This window comes from Sinocyclocheilus rhinocerous, unplaced genomic scaffold, assembly GCF_001515625.1.
Source record: "Sinocyclocheilus rhinocerous isolate Xijiao unplaced genomic scaffold, SAMN03320098_v1.1 scaffold528, whole genome shotgun sequence".
Classification (NCBI taxonomy): Eukaryota; Metazoa; Chordata; class Actinopteri; order Cypriniformes; family Cyprinidae; genus Sinocyclocheilus; species Sinocyclocheilus rhinocerous.
The window spans coordinates 619,134-631,298 of NW_015634004.1; the positions used below are offsets into that span (position 1 = coordinate 619,134).

At 35.7% G+C, this 12,165-nt stretch overlaps 1 protein-coding gene across 1 annotated transcript in view; it reads left to right on the forward strand.

The window, feature by feature from the left end:
* LOC107744833 (low-density lipoprotein receptor-related protein 2-like) overlaps positions 1–12,165 on the forward strand; it is a 133,525-nt gene that overhangs the window by 53,754 nt on the left and 67,606 nt on the right. Inside the window, exons 23-30 of the mRNA XM_016558655.1 lie at positions 362–481; positions 779–895; positions 1,769–2,149; positions 3,110–3,124; positions 4,812–5,060; positions 6,033–6,244; positions 6,908–7,092; positions 7,180–7,408. Coding sequence (XP_016414141.1) covers positions 362–481; positions 779–895; positions 1,769–2,149; positions 3,110–3,124; positions 4,812–5,060; positions 6,033–6,244; positions 6,908–7,092; positions 7,180–7,408 — 1,508 coding nt within the window. The remainder of the gene's footprint in view (positions 1–361; positions 482–778; positions 896–1,768; positions 2,150–3,109; positions 3,125–4,811; positions 5,061–6,032; positions 6,245–6,907; positions 7,093–7,179; positions 7,409–12,165) is intronic.

Here is a 12,165-nt window from a genome sequence, read left to right on the forward strand (position 1 = left end):
GAAACAGAAAATAGTGGTTTTCATCTTGCCACTTTCTTGGTAAAGAAAACACATTTTTACTCAAATTAATCAAAATGGATTTATAGCGTTTTGGAACCAAACTCTTCATATATACATACATATATATAAAAAAGTCAGATCTCAAAATGAACTAAAATATTTCTTATCAAATTCTGTACCAATACCAAATGAGCTGAGCTTTGTGCTGTTCATATTCCACTGTATATTCTTGTGAAGACTTAGTGTCTATTTTTATTTTTAAACATCTGAATGAAACGTAACTGAGAATCCCATTAAGTCTCGAGCTTTGAAAGAGCAACTTTTGCGCGATGGACTTTTCTTATGGTGTCTCTTCTTCTAGATTCGATTGGCACATGCCACCCTGGTCAGTTCCAGTGCCCGGACCACCGCTGCATTGACCCCAATTACGTGTGTGATGGAGACAGAGATTGTGCAGATGGAGCGGATGAACAGGGCTGTGGTAAGAGTTCATTACATGCAGGACCAAACTCTTTTATTGCATTTCATCGTAACGGTCCACATTGTTTATATAAAAATGGTTTATATATTAAAAGTGTGTTAATACCATTATAATTCTTCCCAAACTACTATTTCAACATAAACCAGACATGCCCACCAATAGACGAATACATAGAATCTTTCACAAAATAAACGGTATAATAAAATCTCTTATGGAAGTTTAAATCAGATCAAACTGATTTTTAGTTGCTGACTTGTTTTTCTTGATCTGAGTGATTCTTGTTCTTCTGGTCATCAGTGTACAACTGCACAGCGTATGAGTTTAAGTGTGCAAACGGCCATCAGTGTGTCAATTCCTACTACCGATGTGACGGGGTGTTTGACTGTAACGATCGCTCGGATGAATCTGGCTGTCGTAAGTATAAACAATAATGCATTATTTGCATTACATATAAAGTTTATAAATGAGTGAATCTCACAAAAACATTTCCAGGTCACTGTTCACCCTACAAACTAAAGATCTAATACTAAAGATACTATTATTATTATTGTTTTTGCAATGTGACATTATTTTGGATGTCTTTTTTATTTTTATTTTATTTTATAATTATAGATTTAAAATTTCCATTATTCTGAATGGTGATTCTTATTAAATTTACATTGTTATAATTGTTTTGTAACTGTCTTACACAAGTACTGTGGCAATAATTTAAAAAATATATAATTTTTATTTAAAATAAAAGTGATACAACAAATACTGCATGAATATATTATTTTATTCATTACATTTATTTATACTACAGTACAGTACTGAGGATACAAAATGTTTCGCATTACATTTTTATTTTTATTTTATAATTATAGATTTAAAATTACCATTATTCTAAATGGTAATTCTTATTAAATTTACATTGTTATAATTGTTTTTTAACTGTATAACACAAGTACTGTAGCTATAATTTAAAAAAAATATATATATATATCATTTTTATTTAAAATTAAATGATACAACAAATACTGCATGAATACATTATTTTATTTATTATATTTATTTATACTACAGTACTGAGGATACAAAATGTTTTGAATTAAACTAATTAAATGTAGGGAGAAATGTGCTAAAGATTAATTTAATCATTGTAATTATTATTTTTTTGAGTGGAATATGACCTGGACATCTTCTTGTATCATCTTTAAGAACATTATATTGAACATTAATTATAAACCTCGGGAATCTTGTATTATGATGTATGTTAAATTGAGCTAACACGACCTTTGACCCTTCCAGCCACGAGGCCGCCTGGCATGTGTCACCACGAGAGTGAGTTCCAGTGCCAGTCAGACGGCAGTTGTGTTCCCTCAAACTGGGAATGTGATGGGCACCCAGACTGTGAAGATGGCTCAGACGAGCACCACGCGTGCCCACCGCGCACGTGCCCCACCGCGCAGTTCCGCTGTGATAATGGGAACTGTGTTTTCCGTGGCTGGATATGTGACGGTGATAACGACTGTCGGGATGGCAGCGATGAGCGAGACTGTCCCACGCCGCCGTTCCGCTGTCCCAGCTGGCAGTGGCAGTGCCCTGGACACAGTGTGTGTGTTAACCTCAGCAGGGTGTGCGACAACACGCCAGACTGTCCCAACGGCGCCGATGAATCCCCTCTCTGCAGTAAGTCATGCCATATGTTTTACTGACATTTACAGCAGTATGTAAGACATGTACGGTACTGTTCAAAAGTTTGGTGCGGCATTGTTATTTAAGGGTTTTAAAATAAAAGTCTCACCAAGGCTACATTTCTTTGATCAAAAATACAGTAAAAACAGTAAAATTGTGAAATATTATTACAATTTAAAACAGCTGTTTTCTATTTGGATATATTTTAAAATCTAATTTATTTCTGTGATGCAAAGCTGAATTTTCAGCATCATTACTCCAGTCTTCAGTGTCACATGATCCTTCAGAAATCATTCTAATATGCTGATTTGCTGCTCAATAAACATTTATTCTTATTATTATCAGTGTTAAAAAGAATTGTGCTGCTTAATATTTTTGCGGAAACCATTGTTTCTAGGATTTTTAAATTAGTAGAACATTTATTTGAAATGGAAATCTTTGGTAACATTATTAATGTCTTTACTGTCACCTTTGATCAATTTAATGTGTTCTTAAAGGGATAGTTCACCCAAAAATGAAAATTCTGTCATCATTTACTCACCCTTAAGTTGTTTCAAACCTGTTTGAGTTTCTTTCTTCTGTTGAACGTAAAAGAAGATATTTTGAAGAATGTGGGAATCCTAACAGTTTCTGGTCCCCATTAACTTCTCTAGAATTTTTTCCCATACTATGGATGCCAGTGGGGTCCAGCAGTTGTTTGGCTACACATTCATGTTACAAATGCTGTTGTTAGAGCTTAACTTGAATCCAGAACATTCATTTACATTGAAATATTTAATATTTCTATTGATATTGTGGTCAGTCAGTTGATTCAAATACATGGAGTATTTCAGTACTGTATGTCGTCTGTGTTATAAATCCCATGTGTCAAATCATGCATGTGTTTAGCTAATCTGGAAATTAACATTGAAATGATCTGTGATTTTCCTTCCATGTTGCTCTCCCTTCTCACAGATGAGCCTTTACCAGGTAGGCTAAATCCCTAATCACCCACAATCCTCTGCATGAAGCACTAATCTATCCCAGTATCTGTCTGGCTGTACTCACTAACCGTCCAATTACGATCAGAGTGTCTAAATATGGCAAGATTGTGTGTGTTTAGCATTATAGACACTTAGAGATGTAGTGTGTAGTTCTGTTTTTGAAATATGTTACATGTGTTAGTCCATAGAAATGGTACACAACCACCAAAGTAGCTTAGATTTCAACAGTAAACATTAGGGCTGGGCAATATATTGAATATTCACAATATATCTGCAGTGATTAAAAAAATTAAGCAATATCATGAATATTACTCGTAATTGAAACTTAAGTAGCAAAAACAACATTAGAATTGGTAAGTTTGATTCCTTTTCCAATAGCCGAACCAATTAATTGATTTGTTTCCTCCATCAATAATGTTCACAAAACTGTACATGTGACTTTTTACAAAAAATTGTTAATGAAAATGCTTTAATATAAATATATGTAGATAGCTATTGCTGTTTATTTCTATGTATTGCTTTTTGGTGCATATACATGAAAATAATTCGATATTATTCTTCCTTCATTTTTTATTTAGTGAAAAACTGTGTAAAACATGCCTTAATTTTTTTACTGCATTTCACTTCTTGCATTAATGTAATTGGCAAAAATGGCTGTTTGGTCACAAAAATGGTTAATCTGTGTGAAAATATACACTTTTTTAGCACTTGAACATTAAGTTTCCTTAAAAGTGTCATTAGATTAGTTTTGCAAACACTTTTTGTTTTTAAACTCTTATTTGAACTGAAGTTACAAAAATGACATTAGAGTTGGTAAGCTTGATTTCTTTTCTAAAAGCCGAACCGATTCATTAATTTACTTGTACCATCAGTAAACTTCACAAAACTGTCCATGTGGCATTTTTTTGGTATATTAAAATGTTTGAAATATAAATATATGTAGATAAATATTGCTGTTTTTACATTTCTGTGTATAGGTTTTTGGTGCATATACATGAAAATAATAAAATATCTTGGTTCCTTCATTATTAATTTAGTGAAAAACTGATTTCTTGGATATTATTAACTAATTTTTACTGTATTGTACTTTTTGCATCAGTCTTACTGACTTTTTTATTAATAGTTTGAATCATTTTAGTTTTATATTTTACGCTTTTAAAATTTGAATTTGAATTTAATTAATTTTTTTAAAATATGTATATAAAATATATTTATTTTTATTTTACATTTGGTTATTTTAGTATATCAAGATAAACTAAATGAAATATTTCCTTGGCAACTAGCTGAAATAAAATATGTTTAAGTTTTTCCCCCCTTCTTTCTTCTCTTCTTTATTTATGTATTTTTTGTAAATAAAATATTTTATTTCAAGTAACACATTTTTTTTTTCATGGTTTTAGTTAACTATAATAACACTGTTATTGTTAAACATTTAAAATATATTAAACTGGTTGTTTGGGCACAAAAATGGTTCATCTGAATGAAAACAAAACACCTTTTAGGCAATTTTAAACTAAATGTATAAATACACAGATTTATATACAGATATTGCCCAGCCCTAGCACTCCTCCCGTTTAATGGATGTGCTAAGCATGTTCCCAGAATACCTTGCGTCTTCATGCATGCTTTTTCTTTCCATTGTCATTCATCTAAATGTTTCTGCTTCCTCATAGATCAGGAGAGCTGCTCGGATAACAATGCGGGCTGCACTCACGGCTGCATCCAAGGCCCGTTTGGAGCCCAGTGCACGTGTCCTATGGGCTTCCAGCTGACTAACGACTCGAAGACGTGCGAGGACATCGATGAGTGCCATCCTCCGGGCGTCTGCAGTCAGCACTGCTTCAACGAGAGAGGCTCCTTCCGCTGTCATTGTCAGGACGGATACACTCTAGAGGCAGACGGACGCACCTGCAAGGCCTCAGGTTTGTGCGTCTCCATTGAGCTTTGTGATCTCTGACAGTGCTAAGACAGATATTAGTGGAGTGGAGCCACCAACTGGACCTGCTCAGCGGGGTCTAGTGTAGCCTCTGGATTACCACAGATAAGATGAATAACATATATGTCAGTCACAAACTTTCTTAAGGGTGTAATTAGGTGGTAATCACCAAACAAAGGGTTGTTTATGAGCTCTGCCGCTGACTAGAGTCCATTCCCTCGAGATAACCTGGTGAAAAATGCTGTCATCCGATATACCTCGTCTTCTTTCTGAATGATGCTTTTCAACGGGACTCTTTTTTTTATACTTCTATTTGGCCATGTCAGATATGTCTTGCATAGTTTTATAACTGAGAGCTGATACGTGTTTGGATTCATTTCTAGTCCTGGTTATTTGATATATTTTGAGATAACGGTGTACTTTAAATTATAATCACATATTGCGAGCCAAATATGAATTACAAAACACTGACTGCCAGTCAAAAGTTGGACACACTTGACTGAATTATGTTTCTCATCATTGTTGAAAACCTTTTGATCTAAAGGATTACGCTTGAAGGATTGGAATCTGAGTTTATTTACAAAAAGTTTTATTTATTTTTTAATTAAAAATAATTGATTTAAAACTAATTGATTTAAAGTTTTATTAGATTGGATGAATTTGACTGGATAGTGAATTATAAGCATCATCATAAGCATCAAAATGTTGTTTGACATTTTGGTCAATTCATAATTGTAATACTTTCATAGTTATTTTATAGTTGATGACTTTACAATTATTCTGATATTTGCAAAATAGTAAAATAAGAAATATTGTTTTTAAAATTTTATATATATATATATATATATATATATATATATGTACACACACACACACACATTTAAAAATATATTAATATAAAAAGTTATTTAAAACTGTAATAATATTTGACATTATTCTCTCTTTCTCAATCTGACAGGATCTCGAGAGGCCTTGCTCTTAGTGGCCAGTCGGAATCAGATTGTATCAGACGACATCCTCGCACAGCCAAACGTTATTCGGTCTCTAGTGCGTGATGGCCGTAATATTGTGGCAGTGGATTTTGACTCCGTTACGGATCGTATTTACTGGTCTGACACCACCCAGGACAGAATATGGAGCGCTCACAAAAATGGGACTGACCGCACCGTGGTGAGTGACACGAACACCACTCCAGCACCGTCTTTGCACGCTGAGTCCGAAATTTTCGTATGCGTTTTTTCGTTTTTTTTTTTTTTTTCGTATTCGTCATCCTTTCCCATCAAAATGCTTGCTACGGATGCAAAAACGCAGAAAATCGAACCAGATCCAAATTTTTTTATGACGGACGAAAGGAGGCAGTGTGTAAACGTGATTGACACAACGTGAGCTCGTATTTACGGAGCCCCGCACATGGCATGCAGGAAAAAAATAGTAGACTAAATCGTGCGCACGATTTACTATTTCGTTTCCTCGATTTATAAATTGTGCGCACGATTTACTAATTCGTTCCCTTGATTTGCTAAATCGTGCACACGATTTATATATCGAGAGAGCGAATTAGTAAATTGTGTGCACGATTTAGCAAATCGAGGGAACGAATGAGCAAATCGAGGGAATGAAATAGTAATCGTGTGCACGTTTTAGTACAACGAGGGAACGAATTCGTTTTAGATTTATTTATTTTATCTTGCATGTCATGTGCGGGGCTCCGTACGTATTTATTTTTTAATGTGCGAAAATTTCGAACGGGAATTTCGGACTCAGTGTGCAAAGACCTTTACAGTCAACATGACCAACATTTAACCCTAAAATATCATTTGTCTTCCCGGGCAGATCTTTGACAGTGGAGTGACCGTTACCGAGAGTCTCGCCGTCGACTGGGTTGGCAGAAACCTATACTGGACGGACTATATTTTGGAGACTATAGAGGTGTCCAAACTGGACGGGTCTCACAGAACGGTGCTGATTAGTGAAAACGTGACCAATCCAAGAGGTCTGGTAGTGGACCCTAGAAACAAGTAAGATCAGTGACCAAATAACATGTATATGAAAATGAATTTGAATGACCAGAGGTTGAAAACGAAATCCATTTTTATGTATTTCAGCACACACCTGATGTTTTGGACAGACTGGGGCAGAAATCCTCGTATCGAGAGAGCCAGCATGGATGGGAAATTAAGGACCACGATCATCAGCAACAAACTTTATTGGCCCAATGGCTTAACTATTGACTACCCCAACAACCTGCTTTACTTTGCAGACGCTTACTTAGACTTTATCGACTACTGTGATTACGATGGAAAGAACCGAAAACAAGCGTTGGCCAGTGATTTGGTGAGACCTTTTGTTTTATGTACTCATTTATGTTTATGAATATTACACGGGTGATACTGTAGCATTGCAGACTGCAAAAATGGTGCTCTTTCTCAGAGTTTTTGTCTTGTTCTCCAGTATAAACTTTCTTAGATCAAGGACAATTTTAAGTACATTTTTTTCCACCACTGAATTAAAAATAAAAAAGTAAATAATCTTGCGACTTTTTCAGAATTGCATCTTATAAACTCGCAATTGAGAGTTATAAAGTCAGAATTGCATGATATAAAGTCGCAATTGTGAAAAAATTTTTGAGAAAGTCAATTGTGAGTTTATAATAAAGTCGCCATTGTGAGATACAAAGAGTCTTGCAATGTCTTGCAATTCTGACTTTATAACACAATTGTGAGTTTATATCGCACAATTCTGACTTTATTCCTCAGAATTGTGAGTTTGTCTTGCAATTCTGATTTTATGACTGCGAAAAAAGACAGAATTGTGAGATGTAAAGTCGCAATTGTCTCACAAAAATCGCATTTGCGAGAAAAAATGTCAGAATTGTGAGATAAAAAGTCGCACTTACCTTTTTTTTCAGTGGCAGAAATGGGCTTCCATAAATATCTGCCAATTTATTCAAAGAGAAAACAAGTTTATTTTCTTAGCCCATTTGTAGATTTTTTTCTTGTTTTCAGCAAAAATATGTGATACATTTTTCAGAAAATAAGACTTCTCATAAAAATTAAGCAAGTTTTTGCTGAAAACAAGACAAAATATCTGCCAGTGGAGTAAGAAGATTAGGCTTGATTTCCGATTAAATTATGTTTTTATTTTTCTTGTTTTAATCATAAACTCACTTTATTTTGCATCAGAAGTAAATCTTTGCTGATATTTGAAAGTTTAGATATTTGTACTGGAAAACAAGACAAAAATAACCAGGAAGAAACTAATTTTTTAAATATGACACTGTTTCAAATATTGAATATTTGGGATTTGAAGCCAGCAGTTATATATAGTGGGAAGACATTGTTTGAATATTAAGCCCGAAATGTAGTCGCAAGTATGTGAACACAGATGCACAAGGCAATTAATTGAGTGTATGATGCATTTTAATTTTATGGAAAGTTTGAAAATCAAGCAGAAGCACAGCTAGAACTGCTTCTTTGAATTTCTAATTGGTCTACATTAGATGCCATTTTTAGTCACAAGGCAGAGCATTACTTACGCAAACCCTTGCATTTTTCCTCTATGTCCTTGTGATGTGTTTAAATGCATGCAAAATAAACTCTAGTTTGTAAGGCAATGTATCTGTATTTGCATACTTGCATGAAGTGTATTTCAAGCCTAAGAGCCAGTTTTACTAACAGCTTGCGCCAGCGCAAACCGTCTTTTGGCGTTAAAATAGTACTGTCAGGTTTTACTAAAGACGCGCAGTAACAAATTAGCGCTGTGAACACTTTTGCGCCTGACCTTTTTTGCCATTTTTGTGCCTGACCTTATTGAATATGCATTTCTAGGAGTTTCTCTTTAAGACGCAAAATATATGGGAGGAGAGTATTCAAATGAATCACGCAACGAGATTTACTAACGTTTTGCACTTGTCAAATTACTTCCATTTGCGCCATTATTTAACACCCCAAAAAAGCATGTCTTAAACTATTTTGCACTTGAAATGGATGCAATTTGTTGCTAGGAGGAGGCACCACAAAGAACAGAGAGCATCCACACGTATTAATTTATTTGGAAAAAGCACATTATCCGAACATATCGTTTGCCAAGCCATGTTATTTTTAATTTGCTTCAGGAAATAAAAGACGACTTGGAACCCTCATCTAGGAGTCACGCAATACCTCATACCTCATCAAAACTGTTGCAACCCTTCATTTTTTGGCCTCCGGTTCTTTTCAACGTACTGTAGCTTAGGGTGACCATACGTCCTCTTTTCCCCGGACATGTCCTCTTTTTGGACCTAAAAAAAATGCCCCCGGCCGGGATTTCTTATTCGACCAAAATGTCCGGGATTCGGCTGTTTTCTTTATCCCGCTCCCGCTGAATTTATGACCATTGCCGCCTGCTCTCAGTATGCAGAGTATTTAAATGCCTTTTGAATGAGCACTCGCGCTGTTCACTTTCACTTTCGATTTCGCGGTCACACGCACTCTGTGTAAAGGGAGCACATCTTGCAAGATAAGATATTTGTCAGTGAGCTCAGGATCTGTTAAGCAGCAAATACTCCAGCATGGTCTTGTCAGTCATCTCTCCATATTCTTGACTAGTGGTCGACCGATATATTGCCAAGGCCGATATATCGGCCGATATTTGGCATTTTTTAAATATCGGCATCGGCCGATAAGTTTTCCTGTTTGGCCGATGCGTTCGAGGCGGGACTTTTATTTTGACGGTACTGAGAGCGGCTGCGCCTGAGAAGACAGCGCTTACATTCTCCTTCTTGTTCGCTGTTGTCATAACAGTTCTGTCTAATACGGATAGAAGTCTGTCTAATAATCAGATAGAATGGGCTTCCATAAATATCTGCCAATTTATTCAAAGAGAAAACAAGTTTATTTTCTTAGCCCATTTGTAGATTTTTTTCTTGTTTTCAGCAAAAACATGTGATACATTTTTCAGAAAATAAGACTTCTCATAAAAATTAAGCAAGTTTTTGCTGAAAACAAGACAAAATATCTGCCAGTAGAGTAAGAAGATTAGGCTTGATTTCCGATTAAATTATGTTTTTATTTTTCTTGTTTTAATCATAAACTCACTTTATTTTGCATCAGAAGTAAATCTTTGCTGATGTTTGAAAGTTTAGATATTTGTACTGGAAAACAAGACAAAAATAACCAGGAAGAAACTAATTTTTTAAATATGACACTGTTTCAAATATTGAATATTTGGGATTTGAAGCCAGCAGTTATATATAGTGGGAAGACATTGTTTGAATATTAAGCCCGAAATGTAGTCGCAAGTATGTGAACACAGATGCACAAGGCAATTAATTGAGTGTATGATGCATTTTAATTTTATGGAAAGTTTGAAAATCAAGCAGAAGCACAGCTAGAACTGCTTCTTTGAATTTCTAATTGGTCTACATTAGATGCCATTTTTAGTCACAAGGCAGAGCATTACTTACGCAAACCCTTGCATTTTTCCTCTATGTCCTTGTGATGTGTTTAAATGCATGCAAAATAAACTCTAGTTTGTAAGGCAATGTATCTGTATTTGCATACTTGCATGAAGTGTATTTCAAGCCTAAGAGCCAGTTTTACTAACAGCTTGCGCCAGCGCAAACCGTCTTTTGGCGTTAAAATAGTACTGTCAGGTTTTACTAAAGACGCGCAGTAACAAATTAGCGCTGTGAACACTTTTGCGCCTGACCTTTTTTGCCATTTTTGTGCCTGACCTTATTGAATATGCATTTCTAGGAGTTTCTCTTTAAGACGCAAAATATATGGGAGGAGAGTATTCAAATGAATCACGCAACGAGATTTACTAACGTTTTGCACTTGTCAAATTACTTCCATTTGCGCCATTATTTAACACCCCAAAAAAGCATGTCTTAAACTATTCTGCACTTGAAATGGATGCAATTTGTTGCTAGGAGGAGGCACCACAAAGAACAGAGAGCATCCACACGTATTAATTTATTTGGAAAAAGCACATTATCCGAACATATCGTTTGCCAAGCCATGTTATTTTTAATTTGCTTCAGGAAATAAAAGACGACTTGGAACCCTCATCTAGGAGTCACGCAATACCTCATACCTCATCAAAACTGTTGCAACCCTTCATTTTTTGGCCTCCGGTTCTTTTAAACGTACTGTAGCTTATTTATTTCTTTATTGTTTATTCGCGACTACGCTAATTTGCGCTGTGCGTGTTATATTGCGTTGGTCAGTATGTAAATGAGATGTTGTGCCTGTGTTCTTTCATTTGCGCGTTGTTAGTAAATCACCCGCAGAAATTTCCACGCCCATCGGCGCTGTTTTGGAATTGCACTCTCGCGCTAATTTGCCCTGTTTAGTAAAGCTGGCCCCAAATCTTAAAACGGGGGTACAATGCTGTTTCTCCTCTTTTCCCCGGACATGTCCTCTTTTTGGACCTAAAAAAAATGCCCCCGGCCGGGATTTCTTATTCGACCAAAATGTCCGGGATTCGGCTGTTTTCTTTATCCCGCTCCCGCTGAATTTATGACCATTGCCGCCTGCTCTCAGTATGCAGAGTATTTAAATGCCTTTTGAATGAGCACTCGCGCTGTTCACTTTCACTTTCGATTTCGCGGTCACACGCACTCTGTGTAAAGGGAGCACATCTTGCAAGATAAGATATTTGTCAGTGAGCTCAGGATCTGTTAAGCAGCAAATACTCCAGCATGGTCTTGTCAGTCATCTCTCCATATTCTTGACTAGTGGTCGACCGATATATTGCCAAGGCCGATATATCGGCCGATATTTGGCATTTTTTAAATATCGGCATCGGCCGATAAGTTTTCCTGTTTGGCCGATGCGTTCGAGGCGGGACTTTTATTTTGACGGTGCTGACAGCGGCAGCACCTGAGCACACAGTGCTCCCATTCTCCCTCTTGTTCGCCATCGTCGTCAACAGTTCTGTCTAATATGGATAGAAGTCTGTCTAATAATCAGATAGAACGGTTAAACAAAGGAATTATAATGTATACAAAAAGTATTATAACGATTGCTTTTATATTATTAGTAATAGAAAGGCAAACATTATAATACTTTCTTGTTTGCCATCAGCATTCAGCAAATACGCATTTACAT